Raw genomic sequence first — 16,629 nt, 5'->3', positions numbered from 1 at the left:
TATTTAAATAATGGCACACAACAGGAAAACAAACTAGCACATTATATGAGTAGATAAGATAACCCTTTCCATAAGAGAGAGAGAGAGAGAGAGAGAGAGAGAGAGAGAGAGACGAGAGAGATGGTTGCCAGTGGCACAAAAACTCATCTAAGTTTTGTCTATTTAATACATTAACACTTTATATATCTATAACGGGTCAAGTTTGATACTGTGGCTTTGAATCTTAGTCACTGACCATTTTTTCCTCCATGTTTCATATTGTTTTTAATTTTGTAGCTTTTCAATAAGAAGCTCTGTGCCACAGTAATAAATGCTGTATAAAGTGTTGAAGTGTTGAAGCATAGGAACACTAAATGTTAATTCTAGTCTGGGGATTTAACAGATAAACCGTCATTAATTAGAAAGGAACTCTTAGGTACTGAGATACTTAGAGAGAAAGAAAGTGTGAAACATTTAGTTCTCAGTGTTCAGATACATAGACACTGTTAAACATGCATGCTTGTGTTTTTTTTTGTTTTTCTTTTACACTGATGTATCAATGCAATGACTTTTTGTGGACTTTTCCAAGGGTTAAAAAGCAGTAAACTCCGGGGGAGAAAGTGGGCGACCCAAGCGGCTCACAGGGGTAATAGAGGGCATTTTGTAGTGTCATAAGAACCATATGTGGCTCCATATGTTCTCCGCATTCTCCATTTCCAATTTGACCTCGTCGCCAGAGATGGACTGCCGTTTTAGGGGCTCTAAAGTGCTCTCACCATCGCTTTTTTTTCTCTTTCTTTCTCTCTTTTTTATCCCTTACTCCCCCCAACCAAGCACATGCTATTGCTTTCCTCAGAGTCGCCCGAGGCAGAGTCATTAGGAACTGTCACAGTGCAGGGAGATAAATTTGAGATAGCGTCAATTGCAGATGAAAGATACGGTGAAGATGCTAGGGGTGTTGCGCTCCACTTGCTTCTGTTCAACAAGTTCCCATCTCTCTCTCTCTCTCTCTCTCTCTCTCTCTCTCTCTCTCTCTCTCTCTCTCTCATTCTCTGTGTCCCTCTGTCTTTTACCTCCCTCCCTCCCGCCCTCTCACCCTCCTTCCTGCTTACCTTGGCTAAGCCGCTTTTGCATGTTGATTGGGGGAGGACTAATCCAGTTTGCAGCTGTCGTAGTCCAATGATGAATCACCTTTCCCTTCGTTTCGGGCCCGCTCTTTCGTTCTTGGGAGGAAGGAGGGAGGACCTGGAGGAGGAAAAAACGTAGACAATGTGCCTCTCTGTTCCTCCTCTGTCTCTCTCTCTCTCTTTCTCCTCTCTCTTTTTCTCTCACTGTCTCTCTCTGTCTGTCCGTCTGCTCAGGAATAACAATAATGTTTTCTCAGACAATGTCTATTGTGTTACGGATGGATCCGGACAGTGACAGTGAGCTAGAATAACAAAGAGGGACGTTGTTTTCATCGCAGGTGGGGAGAGAAACCAAACGAAAAGGGAGAAAAAAAAGAAAAGCAAAAAACACGAAGAAAGAAAAGAAAAAAAAAGCCTAGTTGAGAATCATCACGTTTCAGGTAAGAGAGAACGATGACATGAGATGATGCAGGAAGTGGTACAGGAGTGTGTTTGGGGGGGCAGAGAGTAAAGACATCACTATTCCTTTCTGGAATTGTTCTGATAGGTAAAACTTTGCTGTGACTTCCTGTTGTCTGTGTGATTGTTAGCTTTTTACAGTCTAAACAGGAAGTCATGTAATCATATAATCTCTAAACTGGTAATGTGTGCATCATTCTCATTTTGTGATTGTTGTTGTTATTTGAGGCTGAAAAAAAAGCTGAATGTTTTCTAATAGCCGGAGTGTTTAGCGTCAGATCGAGTTAGCTGATTGGCCGATCACTGTAATTGTTCCTTAACGTCGTTAGAACAATAAGGCTTTTAGCAAAGACAAACACAGATGAACATGTGTTTGAGTTTTGTGGCCATGCTCTCTCTCTCTCTCTCTCTCTCTCTCTCTCTCTCTCTCTCTCTCTGTCTCTCTCTCTTTCTCTCTCCACACACACCCACACAAACACACACACACTGGCCTTCATTTGCCATGCATAATAAAGCGATGCAGATGATAGAATAATGTTTTTAGTGGTGCAGTTTTCCAGAAAAGGAAAACTTATTTTAATCCTGTCTTTTCATTTCTCGTTTCCTGGACTTGTTTCCTTCTTGTTAGCACTGAACTACACCAATCCCAAAATAAGATAAAAATGTGTGTGCATGTGTCATTGTGTGTGTGTGTGTGTGTGTGTGTGTGTGTGTGTTTGAAAATAGCATCATGTGTGAATGGCGTGAATTATTACTGATTAAAATGAGCAAGGCCAGTCAATCGTCAAGCGCCTCATTAATTGTTAAATTCGTGTCAAATGTAATTCGTGTGCCTCGGGGGACATTAAGTGTTTTCGTCTCGGGAGACGGCGAACCGTGAGCGTGTTCGTTGGAACGCGGTTTTAGTAACGGGTGCAGGTCCAGTGATTATGAGGATGAACAATAAGAAATAAAATAAAATACATAAAGAAAGAAAGAAAGAAAGAAAGAAAGAAAGAAAGAAAGAAAGAAAGAAAGAAAGAAGGAGTATATGGAGTACATTAGCCAAAATATAAGTAATAATAAGTAATCATTAATAAGTATTAATTCTAATAATATTATGTCTATTGGCCCTGCTTCTTCTTCTTTTAGTTAGTTAATTAATTAATTAATTTTATGAGTTAGTTCAGCTTGATTTGTTTTGTTTTAATCCAACCTTAATAGTGTATGAATAAGAGGTAACAAGGTATTAATTGAGGTTTACCTGTATATTATACTGTATATGTGCTCATATTTACCGTGCCTTTATTGTTTACAGGTCTATGGAAATGCAGGATCTAGCCAGTCCGCACAGCCGAGTCAGTGGTAGCAGCGAATCTCCGAACGGCCCGAACCTCGACAACTCACACATTAACAACAATTCCATGACACCAAATGGCACTGAAGGTACGAACCGGCGGATTTGTATATTTTGTATGTTGTAAAACATTCTTCCTTCTTTTTGAAAAGTGAAAAAATTAGTATATAAGTGTGTAAGAGTTTTCCAGTTCTGACATATTAGATATTAGCTTCTTATTTGACTCATTTGAGTTATCATTTGATTGGGTATATGAGTAACCGTCTCTTTTTACTATTTGTCAAAAATATATAAAAAAAAAAACCAGTATATTCTTATATAATATATAAAAATACTATAAACTTGTATAACCCTGATATTAGGTTACTGGTAGATTGTATTATGGTAATTATAATTTTGAAATACGAATCTACAGGCCATGTCTACTGTGAAAGTGTACTATATTTGACAACTGTTATTTAAAATATTTTCATGTTCATAATTGGAATAATAAATAAATTAATAAATTAATTTGACTATTAATTCTTTCAAAAGAAAGTTATACAGAAGGAAAAAAAAACTGGTGTGTTACGCATAATGCACCTGATTATCTTGAAATGTAAAAAATACAGTAAGGAATTTATTTTATGTTTAAATATTATAATATATATATATATATATATATATATATATATATATATATATATATATATATATATATATATATATATATATTTAATATTTAATATAAATATATTTAATATTTAATATAAATTATTGAATTATAATTTCTATTTGATATTTTTTCATATAAAAAAGGTAATGCTTATACAAAAAAAGAAAGAAGAATTTGGGAATCCTATCGGATATTATGAAGTCATATAATGTGTAAATGATTTAAACGTTTATTTGCTATTTCTATATGCAATTTTTAAAAAATTCATCGCATTGCATTGAATTTGTGTAATTTTTTTTAAATAAAGTGAAATGAGGCCATTATGATCATTGTCAAAAAAAGAAAGAAAAGGAAAAAAAAAAAAAAAGGGGAACAGAAAAGAAAAGCCAGGTTGGGTTTAAAGAATGTAAGTCCGATGTTGTGTGCTGATCGTATTTCAGCCTGTTGGGAATCTTAATCTCTCTCTTTTTTACGCATTCTCAGTTTACATAATGTGATTTGTGTCCCGCCTGTGCCGTGCCGAGCGCCCCATTTTTGGTCATCTGCCCCTTTTCTGTGCCACTCTCTCTCTTTTTAGGTGATAACATCACTATGCTTACGACAGCCGACTGGTTATTAAGTTCTAATTCGCAATCCACTGCAGGTTTGTGCAGAAGCAAATGAGCAATGAAAGGACAATACTTGGTGTTTGTTTGTTTGTTTGTTTATTTATTTATTTATTGAACAGAAAAAGAATTCGATCTGTTACCTGGAAATCTATAAAATCTGCTGTACATATTGGCTTCAACTGAATTCCTGAGATTTTACAGTTTTTTTTGTTGTATGTTTTATTGTTTTTTTTTTTAGAGGAACCATTCAACTATTGTACCTTTCATTAGGGTTGTGTTTGTGATGTGTTGTGTTGGATTGGATTGAAAGCATGGTTGAAGTTGTGAACAAGTGCTGAAAAGAAATAGAAGGGAAAAAAAAGCTCTTCTCTTGATCACAGTATTATGGTATGCTATGAGAATTTAGCGCGCTAGTTTGTGCATGCTAGTTTTCCCTGCTTTTTTTTTTAAGAATAGAAAAAAAAAAGAAGGAGGGAAAATGCTGGTTTGTCTTGAGGGAATCATGTTCGCCGTGTCGAGCATGAGGGATTTAACTGGGCATGACTTTATACCCACATAGTGGATTTAGTGTTCATAAAAAAAATGTAAAAATAAGGCTTCTTTCCTTCTTTCTCACTCCTTTGCTAGCACATCTTTCTTTTCCTCTTTTTTTCACACTCTTTAAACCCTGTCTATCTTCTCCTACTCCATCTCCCTTACTTTCCTTCCCTCTCTTATTTGTTCTCCTTCATGCTCTCTGCTCTTTCTCCTTCCCTTAGCTCTTCCTCCCTCCCCTTCCTACTCTCTTTCTCTTTCTGAAACGGATAGATGGATGTGTTTCACAGATACGGGTCCGTCTGAAGCCTGAAGTCTGAACCCGTGCTGTGAAATCATCTCTTTTTCTGCCCCGGTCAAGCTCATAACTGTTTTATTCGCTTTTTTGACGTCTCAATTTATCCTGCACGTTCATGCATTCCACAGCACAAAGTGCTTAGACTCTTTTTGGCCCTTTATTCTCACTCTTTATGCCTGTTTTCCTCTTTTTATGCCACATAAAACCCTGCGGTAAGAAACACGATGACTGATAAATCAATGATTTGAACTGACATTGATTGAGGTTTCAATAAGAAAAAAATGTAGAATTCTGTATCCAGAACAGCTGAAAACTCTGACTATAGGCATGTAGGCATGTGCCAGTTTTACAGTTAATATAATTGTAATATAACTGCGTAAGACTCTGTCGCAACTTACGAGCTTCACCTAGTGGTGTAGCAAAACCACAAAGGGCATTTGGCAGTGATGTGCTCATTTCTGACATATTCTGCTGAATCTTACTTTGCCTTAGGAAAAGCAAAAAGGGAAAAGTAGAAGCCTCTCAATGCTAATTTCTTGACACATTTGATGCACAATTAGCTAGCTAAGGTGAACTCCATCTGCAAGTCAACTGCAAAAAAGCATGTGTTTGTGTAGCTAGTAGCTTACATATTTACTGTAATACTTTGCCCACAATTTGAGCCATAATGAGCTTATACAAATATACTTACCGACATTTGTCCTTTACTCGACCTTCCTGTTTAATCGTAAAACCGTACTGTTTCAGAATAGTTCTTAGTTTATTAGCAAACATTTTGGAACAAATGTAATGTCAAATCATCAGTTGCCAACAAATTTCAAACCTATAGCTACACAATATATATCTTATGAGTGTATATATAAAAATTAAGACAATATTATAGTATCCATTTTTTCTACATCACTGGTTCCGAGTGATCATGAAACAATTTTGGAATTATTACTGATATCTTTAATAAGATATCAGATGATAGTTATTTTACAACACACGTCCGAAACAGCAAAGATGATATTTAATACTTCTGATGATATTCTATTAATGACTATAATAAAATAGAATCAAATAAAATTTGACAGAAACAATAATCGGCACATGCCTTACTGCCTTACTAAAAGACAATTCTTATTATTATCAAGTCTTATTTTACTACTACTATTATTATTATTATTATTATTATTATTATTATTATTATTATTTATATAGTATATATAATGTATAATGTATATAATATATTATGTATTATATATATATATATTTATATAATATATAGTATTACTTATTTATGTATTCAATCTTTTCAATGTTTCTGTTCTCACCATCTTCAGAATTCAACACCACCAGTATTGTTACATTTTAGGTTCACTATAAAAGCCTTTTTCTGTTCTAATGTAAAGTATTAGCAAGTTGCCATTTATTAGTATAAATGTTTTATTGTTTTCTCTCTCAAATTGTTATGTATTTATGTTATTTCTATTTTTCTTTCCATCTGTTTTGCAGTTAAAACAGAGCCAATGAGCAGCAGTGACATCACCACGTCTGTAGCAGACGGCTCGCTAGACAGCTTCTCAGGATCAGGTAACACATATGCATGCACACACACACACACACACACACACACACACACACACACACACACACACACACACACACACACACACACACACACTATTATTCACAAGATCAGTATGTACAGCATAACATCAATTATATGTTTATTCAGAGTATTTCATAACATATTATAGTGCATATCGTATTTTATTACATTAAAAATAATTATCTTATTAGCACTAGAAATGTCCATACTGTTGCCAATTTCCGTACCATTGTGCACCACAAAGCACCATCACAACCCTCAGTACTGTTCTTGTCACTTCCTCCTAACCACAATCCCAAACAAAATTATCATAATCTGCTAAATGTGAATAAACAGGGAAACAAATTGATATAAATCCATCTACCAATCATATACTACATTAGTTTCAAGAAAATATTATAAGAAGTCAATTTTGACCGGTTCAACTGCAAATCTGATGCAACCCAAAGCGGGATGTAAACTTTCTCTTGCATAAGAACAGAACTCTTTCCGTACGTCTTTATTTTGCACTTGAGCAAACGTATTTGGATAAGTGTCACACATTCTCGGCTCACACTTCCACACGTCTCACGACCGTGGCGTACAGCTTTGCTGCTAATTTGTATTATTTCCATCCCTATTTGACTAAACACTCGATACCTTTGCGTTCGACGCACCCATAAATCACAGTTATGACTCCTGTCTCTGTGATATTAATGAAATTTAGGTTTTTAAAGTCCAGGAGAACTCGGGGGAGCTGAAAGGAAACGTGTCCGGTGTTAATAAAGCATCTCGGCTCCTGAACTTATTTTACTTTACATGCCACAACCAATTACACACACACACACACACACACACACACACACACACACACACACACACACACACACACACATCTGTAGATCTGTAAAAGTGGTCAACCCTATAAGTATGATATCGCTTAGAATAAATACTTTTCAGCCTAATAAAGCCAATCAGAAGTGTTTGTTTATGGTAGAACACGCACACACACACACACACACACACACACACACACACACACACACACACACACACACACACACACACAAAACAGAAAATTAGCTTGGAAAAAGTCAAACAGTTTGTGTGTATTTAAAACTATGAGAGAGAGAGAGAGAGAGAGAGAGAGAGAGAGAGAGAGAGAGAGAGAGAGAGAGAGAGAGAGAGAGAGAGAGAGAGAGAAATGCCTTTTAAAAAAAAGCAGTCAAAAAAGGCCACTAATGCTAGCAAAATTACATCAGCAAGAAGATGCTGGTTTTGTGGTAGCAGGAAACATGACAGTGTAAATAATAAGTTTGTGTGTGTGTGTGTGTGTGTGTGTGTGTGTGTGTGTGTGTGTCTGTGTGTGCATTTGAGGCCACTTTGCCCTCCCACAAAGAGATCTGCATAGTCAGTTGAAGCCTCCTGATTAGTTTGCTTCAGTACTGCTCTTCATTATTCGGCTTTAAGTGAAATAAATCCAGTGTAATGACTTTTTTTTTTTCGTTTCAGAGTTCTGCTGGCACACAGTCATGTTTACTTAATTTTTTTCCTCCTTCTTTCTATAACGCTTAAAACTATGTGCTTGCCTGTTTTCCGTAGCTATTGGAAGCAGTGGCTTCAGCCCAAGACAAACTCACCAGTTCTCTCCACAGATCTATCCTTCCAAGTAAGTGGACTTTTATTTTCGCTCTAGAAAACAAGCGATTTTGGGTTTGGGGTTTTTTTTTGTGCGATATTTTTCCAATTCCAAACCTTTTGCTTGAAGCTGAGGGATAAATCTGTTATTCTTAATTATTTGGTACCACAAGACTTTTTTTCTTTCTTAATGTTAACCTTTTCTGTTTATTTTTAATATTAATGACATACATTATATGGACAAAAGTCTGTGGACACCTGACCTCAAGATTCATATGTGCTTTCTGAACATCCCATTTCACATTTAGTCCCTATGTGCTGTTATAATAACCTCTAGTGCGATGTACTGATGTACTGTAGTTGAGGTGAGGAGGCCTGGAGTGCAGTCAGTGTTCCAATTCATCCTAAAGGTTTTTAATAGGTTTGAGGTCAGAGCTTTATAGCAGGCCATTTAATATCTTCCATTTCACCCCATGTAAACCATATCTCCATGGAGCTATCTTTGTGCACAGGGCCACTGCCATGCTGGAACAAGCTTGTTTCTGCTAGATCAAGTGAAGGGGAACGGTTTGTGGTAACGGTTTGGGGGAATGACTGATATAGTCAAGCATCAAGTATTATATGCTAAAGCATGGTATCTTGATTATGATTCGTTACACTGACACATATGATCGTTACACTGACACATAAACTGGTTGACGTATTTTTTCAAAAGGAGCCTCCAGTGTCAGTGTTCTGAGCAATTAAATATAAACCTGCTATAGAGTACAGAAATTGTTTTTAAATGACATGGGTTGGAAGAAGCTAGTGCTGTTATAGCACTATAATTTGTTTACAGGTGTTAAATGTAATGCTAAACGCAATGACATTGTTTTTAATAAAAAGAAATGTGTTGCTAAGAAAAAAAACACTTTTATTAAAAATGAAATGAATATGATAAAGAAAATCGATAAGGTTTGTATTTCAGGTATTTTTGATTGATTAAATGTGTATCATGTTCCCTTCTTCCGTTTTTCCCCTTCTTCCTCCAATAGCAGACCTTATCCCCATATTCTTCCCACTCCTTCTTCACAAAACATGGCAGCATACGGACAGACACAGTACAGCGCAGGAATGCAGCAGGCCTACGCCACTTACCCTCAACCAGGCCAGCCTTACGGCATCCCGGCCTACGGTAAGAACGCAATGAAAAAAAACATTTATATATTGCTTTCTGTTTCTTACACTGGCCCTGAATTCCAATGTTTATTTAAAATGCATTCTTTTCCTACGGTTAATGTATTGCATTTGCTGTTATTCCTTATACTTCTTAATCTGTACATGACAACAAGGGAAACTGTGTTACTTTACACTATACACTTCACAATTCATCCACCACACAATGTAATCTGTTAACGGTAGGCTTCAGTTGCTAAGCAACATAACAGACAAAGATTCAATATGCAGAACAATGGGTTTTATGGTTAACAGAGAATTAAATCATTGTCATGGAGTCACATTTGTGCACGATTCGGAACATGGCTTAGCCAATCAGGTTTTAGATTTGATAGATATAGAATAGGTAATGAACAAAGCAATATAGCTTTGACGGTTCAGGGATTTCAAAAAGAAATTGTTCGCACCAGGTGACTCACCAGGTACTCATTCAGATATCTATTCATAATAAAACAACAAATTACAGGTACTCACTGTGCCTTGACATCACAGTCCAATGCCCTACTCAACCATCATTCATAAATTCTCATGCATCATGCTAGCAAGTTCTTAGATTCTTGCTAGCTGGTGCATTTATTTCTGAACTGTTTTGCTTTGTGCTAAATAGACAGATGTGAGAGATGTGAGCGATTTACATGACCAGTGCAAGAACAATTCTTTATTTGTCCTGGTGATGGAGGAAATTTAATACACACTGGCATCACAAAAGCGGTTGAAGAAATATTATAAATATAAAAAAATAAGTATAATTCCAGATGCTTTAGAGAATGTTGAGAGTAAATGCAGTAGATCGAACGTGGGGAAATATTTTAACACATTTCATTTTCACGTTACAATAACTATCCCAGCTTACCTGATGTATTATAATTTTTTATTGGGGGGACAAACTGTGACAGTTTCTGAATATGCGCCCCTACAAAACATTGGTGAAATGATTTATACACAAATGAGAACATATTCAATAGGTTTTTATTGTCACTATGCCAACTGGAAAGACATTGGCAGATGTGTCCCAAGTAGAATAAAGATAGCGTTCTCTGTGTTTGTTGCATGCACACTTTTGAGTCAAAAGGGGTTCCTCTTGGAATGAGAAACACCTCCTTAGCCAATCAATTTCTCCAGATTAAGAGTGCAAAGCAATATCAAAGTACTTTGTTGCTTTAAATATCATTACCCTGAATGGTGGTCTACCAAAACAGACAGATATTTTATACTTTATACATTTGTAACTTATGAAAATTAAGAACTATATGCTACTATTCTGGTGTTACTAACTGATTTAGGTCCATTGTGGGCAGGAATCAAGACGGAAAGTCAAGCTCAGTCTCCAGGACAGAGCAGCTTCCTCAGTTACAGCTCTAGCTTCTCTACACCACAGACAGGACAAGCACCCTACAGCTACCAAATGCAAGGTTGGAGTCCACTTCTTCTTCTTCTTCTTCTTCTTCTTCTTCCGCTTCTTCTTCCTCTTCTTCTTCTTCTTCTTCTTCTTCTTCTTCTTCTTTTTCTCCTTTTTTCTTCTTGTGTTGTTCCTGCCTCAGTGGAAAAGAGCTGTGGTTTCTCAGTTCAGTCCAAATGTGGCAATTAATCATATTGGTATTTGAACACGTACTGTACATGCAGACAGAAACAGATTCACACACACACACACACACACACACACACACACACACACACACACACACACACACACATACACAGCGAGGTGTTCCATTTTGTTTTCATGATGTTCAAACATAAATTCAGGATTCAGTTTATTTAAATCAGTAAAGTTTTTTTTTCAAGTGCTGGAAAGAAAAGTAGCGCTCATCCAGTGACTTTCACTGATCCAGATGATAACCGTTTCAGTAATCGCGTCTTTCTTACCCTTCTCCGAACACAATGCGGGGTTAATTTTGTTTAAAATAAAACCCATCTGGACTGCATTGCACGCTTCTGTGACAAGAAAACAAAACCTCCGTGCAGGAAAAAAAGCAAAAACCAAGCCGCGATTGAAAAGTCACTGTGTCCTCAGTGGAAATATTAAGTGAAGGACAACAAATAAGTGCAGGAGTGTGTAGTTAGGAATGAACAAGGAAAGTGTATGTGTGTTTGGGAGGGGTTTAGGGTTTGCAAGGTTTTTGCCCCAGGGAGGATGGGGTGTTGGGTGACCAGGCCCTTTTCCACAGCATGTGGCAATTCTTCATGGACAGGAGGGAGTTTAATACGGCCTTTCATGTGGCTCCACACTCCATCCAGAGTCAACGTCTGTCCCTTTTATGACTTTCTGAACTGTAGGTTTTGCTAATTCAGTGTGCAATGGGAGTCTAAAGTCTGAGGAGAAAGTTCACGGTTGGGCTCCTCCCCAAACAACCCCTGTTAACAAAAGGAAAAATTAAGACTTTGCCACGCATTTATTGAGACATCAAACATCTAGTTGTGCAGTGGAATCAGGGAAAAAAACAGCGTTTCCAAAAACCAGTCCGCCCTCATACAAAGTCAACTGGTGCCTCAGTATACTGTAGATCTCTTAATTTAAAAATCTTTATGTTAAGTCTGCTGAAAATGTATACGGATATATTATAATTATTATTTTAATAATATTATATTAGTCTTTGCTCAGACCATACAATGCACACTGCAACAAGTCGTTTTGCATGGCCATCATCCCAAATGGAAGGCTCCTCTGAAGCTGGCTGACAAGAAAGCCAGCAAACAGTTTGCTGTAGACAACCTGTCCAAGAGCATGAATTCCATTTGGCACTCCTGTGTTAGTTTGATGAGACTAAGATAAACTTGTTTGGCTCAGATGGTGTCAAGAAAAGTTTGTCCGGTAGCATTGGTTTATTGAGGGAAACATGGATTTAACATGTACTGTGACATTCTGAAGCAGAACATGTTGCACTCCCTTCAAATATAATAACGACCCCAAACACACCTCCAAGATGGCAACTGCCTTGCTCAAAGTGAAGGTGATGAAGTGTCCAGGTATGTCTCTAGACTTTAACCCGATTGAGCTGCAAGCGGAAGGTGGAGAAGCGCATGCGCTTAATATCCAGCAGCTCCGTAATGTCATTATGGAGGAGTGGAAGAGATCCCATCAACAACCTCTGCAGCTCTGGTGAATTCCATGCCAGGAGTTTTAAGGCAGTGCAGGATAATAATAGTGCTCACACTAAATACTGACATTTTGGACACAGTTTTGATATGTTCACTTAGGGTGTACACATTTTTGTTGCCAGTTATTTTGACTATAATAGCTGTATGTTAAGTTATGTTTAGAAGTTAATCTCTACTGCTACACAAGCTACTATTCTACTCTACTACAAGCTACTACTCTATAGTATTGTCCCTTGAGAACATTTAATAAAATGTTTAAATGTAGTGGTGTAATCACTTTTGTGAGATACTGTACTGTTACTCTCACTCGCACATGTTTTGCCAATAATTGATCAAATTTGGTGATAAATAAATAAATGTATATATATATATATATATATATATATAAATTTATCACCAAATTTGATCAATTATTGGAAAAAAATTGTGCAAGTGAGAGTAAATTTTGCAGTATGCCTCTTTAACACTCTCTCTGACACAGTGTCACGGTAAAAATATTTTCCCAGGAAGTTGGTTCCCATTGTGGCTGGTTTAACTAATATCAACAAGCTTTAAGCTAATGAACAGCTGTTCCCCTCTTTCTTTCTTTTTTTCTTTCCTCTCTCTCTCTCTCTCTCTCTCTCTCTCTCTCTCTCTCTCACATACACACACACACTGTCTCTCCTTCAGCCGCTCTCTCTGTCTCAATCTGCCATACAGATTCATTCGTTGTGCTTTTCTATTACAATTGAACTGCACTTTTGTTAGAGAAAACTCGTTTGCATTGTGGTCAACAAAAAAGTCCCCATTGCTTCTAAAGCATAACAAATGTAGACCGAGGCAAAGCAAGTTCAGCATTTTACATCAAGAAGAAACATTAAATGTCTAACTATATGCACAGGACACCATGTTTAAAATACAAGTGTGCTGGGATTAAATTTGATTAGGGAACCGTTGTAATGATAACAGGTTTCAAATATACATAAAAATTTTTTTTTTCATAGACTATATAATACGTAATAAAGTTTTGGTAACTCTAATGTTTAATGCTCACTTGTCTAGGCTGGTGAATATCAATCAGCTGTAGATTACTGATCATGTTCACAGTGCAGCTGATTTTCACTTATGCATTTATTATCATATAAATATGCTTTTTGGATTTAACTTTTGTGTCTTTCGTCATTCGAATGCTACAAGAATCCGGACACATGGACACACATTTATAACGCACAACAAATTTTGGATTGCCTCTACATATCGATCGATTTTTAATTTCGAGCTTCCTGTTTCAAGTGTAGTGAAGACAGAGTCGTGTATTCATCAGCCGTTCAGTAGTTTACACACAACACTGGCACTGTTTCCACCATTGTGAAGGTGATAATTGATTTAAAAAAAAAAAGACCCATCCTCCCATTCAACCCTCGTTCCTTCCTTCACCTTCACCTTTGCAAACTATGGCCAAGATAAACTGGCTGATAAGGCAAAGACACTGTTAGTCACCTCACTCCTTTCACACAACCCTCACATGCTTCACGCTTTAGTTTTAGCCTGAAGCGATGCGGCTTTCCAGCGACAGAGTTTGGTTTTCTTGTGAAAGATGCTATCGCCTGTTTTAGGCAAGGAAGCGTTTCCTTTTATTTTTATTTTCACTTTTTAGTTTGCAAGCATTTGTCATTTGAAATTATTAACACGCTTCGGCTTACACTGCTCGAATCAATGCATGTAAACTAATAAAAACATATACCGTAACAAAATAAAAAATTAAAATTATTAATTATCCATTGTTGCTCTTGACTCTTAAAATGGAAATACATGACAGGTTTTAGTTTAATGGATACTGAATTTGAGCTCAGAATTGATTCACAAGCTTAGCATTCATACCTGTGAGTTCAGCATTCATATCATGTGACTTTTTAGGTAGAAAACAGTGCACAGTTTCATTGAGTTGCAAAGACATCAGGCATGTTGTCTGTGAAATGTGATATCACATGGACAGAGGTGCCATTAGTTGTTTTGTTTGGTATTTACAAATACAAGGTGTCCCCACATTTGGACAGATTTGACAAGATATAAGGATATCAAAAGAAAATCCTGTTTTTTTTTTGGACACTCCATGATTTATTCTGGAAAAAAAACTTGTGCGTGGGGTCGTGAAAATCCATCCGATCAGGACCATGAAGTGCATCTACTTGCTTGGCATTCATTAGATGTAACTGATTATTAATACATTATTCTAGTATTCCGATTGTACTGATGATAATGTGCAGAAGTAGTGTTTTTTTTTTTTTTTTTACTAGCAGGTGGTTTTAGACCAGTCCTACTTCATGCTTATATCCAAATACAGATATGATACTAAACAGATCCAGATAGAGATATTGGGATTCTGTGAAACACTTCCTCCTGTCATATTGGCGGTTTAAAGCTCGCCATGGTCTGAGAACGTGGCCTAAATGAAACTTTGAGTTGGGGGAGGGACTGCATTAGGTTTAAAGCTTTGGGAGCTTTAATGACTGATTTTCAACAAATAATCTAAATGTTAAAGATATCTAGTGTTGTGGTCGAATAAGGATTTATCAAGAATTTTAAAAAAGTGTAATAAAAAGAAAGCTTTTCGAGTTGAGACTTGTATGCAAATGCAAATATGTGGACAAAGTCATGAAGTGAACCTATTTATGTATTTCACACACACATACACACAGAGAGAGAGAGAGAGAGAGAGAGAGAGAGAGAGAGAGAGAGAGAGAGAGAGACAACAAGTCATGGTTATGTGTCTTGCTTTTCCAGGAGGCAGTTTTACAACGACATCAGGGCTGTACCCAGGAAGCAATTCCCTCACCAACTCGACTGGATTTAACAACACACAACAGGTAGCTGTACAACCTTTTCCCTTTATCTAACTGTATCTCCTCACACGCTACAGCACAGCCCATACACAGCATATGGGCGCCTTTACGCATGTGCATTACCTACACATCACCAGCTCAACAGTGCACATCGCACCAGGTAGCCCTCGTCTCTCTTTACTACTTTCACTGCAGTAAATGGATTTCCTTTATCTTTCAGCATCAATTGTTGGATTTCCTGGAAACTTTTATGAAACATCTGTATACTTACAAGCCTTTTACAACACTCGAGTCAGCCATAATCCATTTAGTCCGACTTTTGACTGCCTCATAAACGATGAACGAATGGCTGCAATCATTCCGCCTCTATAAATTTATTCACGCTACAATAGGCAAAAGACAGACGTTTGAAGGAACGTTTTGGCAAAAAAATGTCCAATAACCCAAAACATGCTTGAAGTTTTGCATTGCATTTACATTTCTATGCAGCAAGCATATAAATAAAGCTATAGAGCACATGAAAAGGACAGGAGGTCACATGGCACACCCAACAGAGTCCACCTTTATTTTCTCCCCCCGTCATAAACAGGGCATGTTCACAGTGTATCTTCTTTAAAGCCAATCCTCAGCTGTTGCATGTCAACATATGCAAACCAGGTTTTTGGAAAAAATCTGTATCCTTAAATCTTATCCACATGATAGGAACCACTCCAGAACGTCTAGCCTTGCATGGAGGGATTACCTCCGCGATATTCTCACATGTGCATTAGGGCATGAGGGCAAAAGCAGAAGAAGAAGAAGAAGACAAAAGACAGATCGCTTCCCAGATGTAGCATATGACAGACATATGTTCAAGTTTACATATTTAGGAATCTATGCAAGGAAGTAGCCGTGTTTGTAGAGTGTTTCAATCGTGTATCATGTTACAGCCATGTGCTCTTTCTGTGTGTGTGTGTGTGTGTGTGTGTGTGTGTGTGTGTGTGTGTGTGTGTGTGTGTGTGTGTGTGTGTGTGGTAGACAGAATTTTTGTGAAGAAATGATAGCATAACACTCCTTTTTCACAGACACAGAGCAAAACTGTTTGACATTTAGACTCTAAATTGTTTTCAGGCTTATTTAGCAAGTTACAATTAGGAGCAAATCCCTGAAGCTTACAATAGCTAATAATAGCACATGTTTAACAGAAGTAGTAGCAGTTAATAGAGACATAGAAGGTAACATTTGGGCTTACTAATTGCAATAAATTATATATATATATATATATATATATATATATATATATATAT

At 36.9% G+C, this 16,629-nt stretch overlaps 1 protein-coding gene across 13 annotated transcripts in view; it reads left to right on the top strand.

Moving 5' to 3' along the window:
* The window catches only part of eya1 (EYA transcriptional coactivator and phosphatase 1), a 50,726-nt gene that overhangs the window by 5,861 nt on the left and 28,236 nt on the right, over window positions 1–16,629 (top strand). For 2 of the 13 annotated variants that reach the window (XM_046833948.1, XM_046833947.1), the window contains exons 1-8: window positions 1,191–1,546; window positions 2,863–2,990; window positions 4,134–4,199; window positions 6,494–6,571; window positions 8,172–8,238; window positions 9,242–9,381; window positions 10,721–10,834; window positions 15,285–15,367. In XM_046833948.1, coding sequence (XP_046689904.1) covers window positions 2,867–2,990; window positions 4,134–4,199; window positions 6,494–6,571; window positions 8,172–8,238; window positions 9,242–9,381; window positions 10,721–10,834; window positions 15,285–15,367 — 672 coding nt within the window. In that variant the 5' untranslated portion in view covers window positions 1,191–1,546; window positions 2,863–2,866. Of the gene's footprint in view, window positions 1–1,190; window positions 1,547–2,862; window positions 2,991–4,133; window positions 4,200–6,493; window positions 6,572–8,171; window positions 8,239–9,241; window positions 9,382–10,705; window positions 10,835–15,284; window positions 15,368–16,629 lie in introns of those variants that run through there. The other 11 variants (XM_046833946.1, XM_046833943.1, XM_046833955.1 and 8 more) reach the window with 7 other exon arrangements.

Source organism: Silurus meridionalis, chromosome 21 (genome assembly GCF_014805685.1).
Source record: "Silurus meridionalis isolate SWU-2019-XX chromosome 21, ASM1480568v1, whole genome shotgun sequence".
Lineage (NCBI taxonomy): Eukaryota > Metazoa > Chordata > Actinopteri > Siluriformes > Siluridae > Silurus > Silurus meridionalis.
Note: the sequence above shows the minus strand (reverse complement) of the source record. Positions and strands in the feature narration are given on the sequence as shown.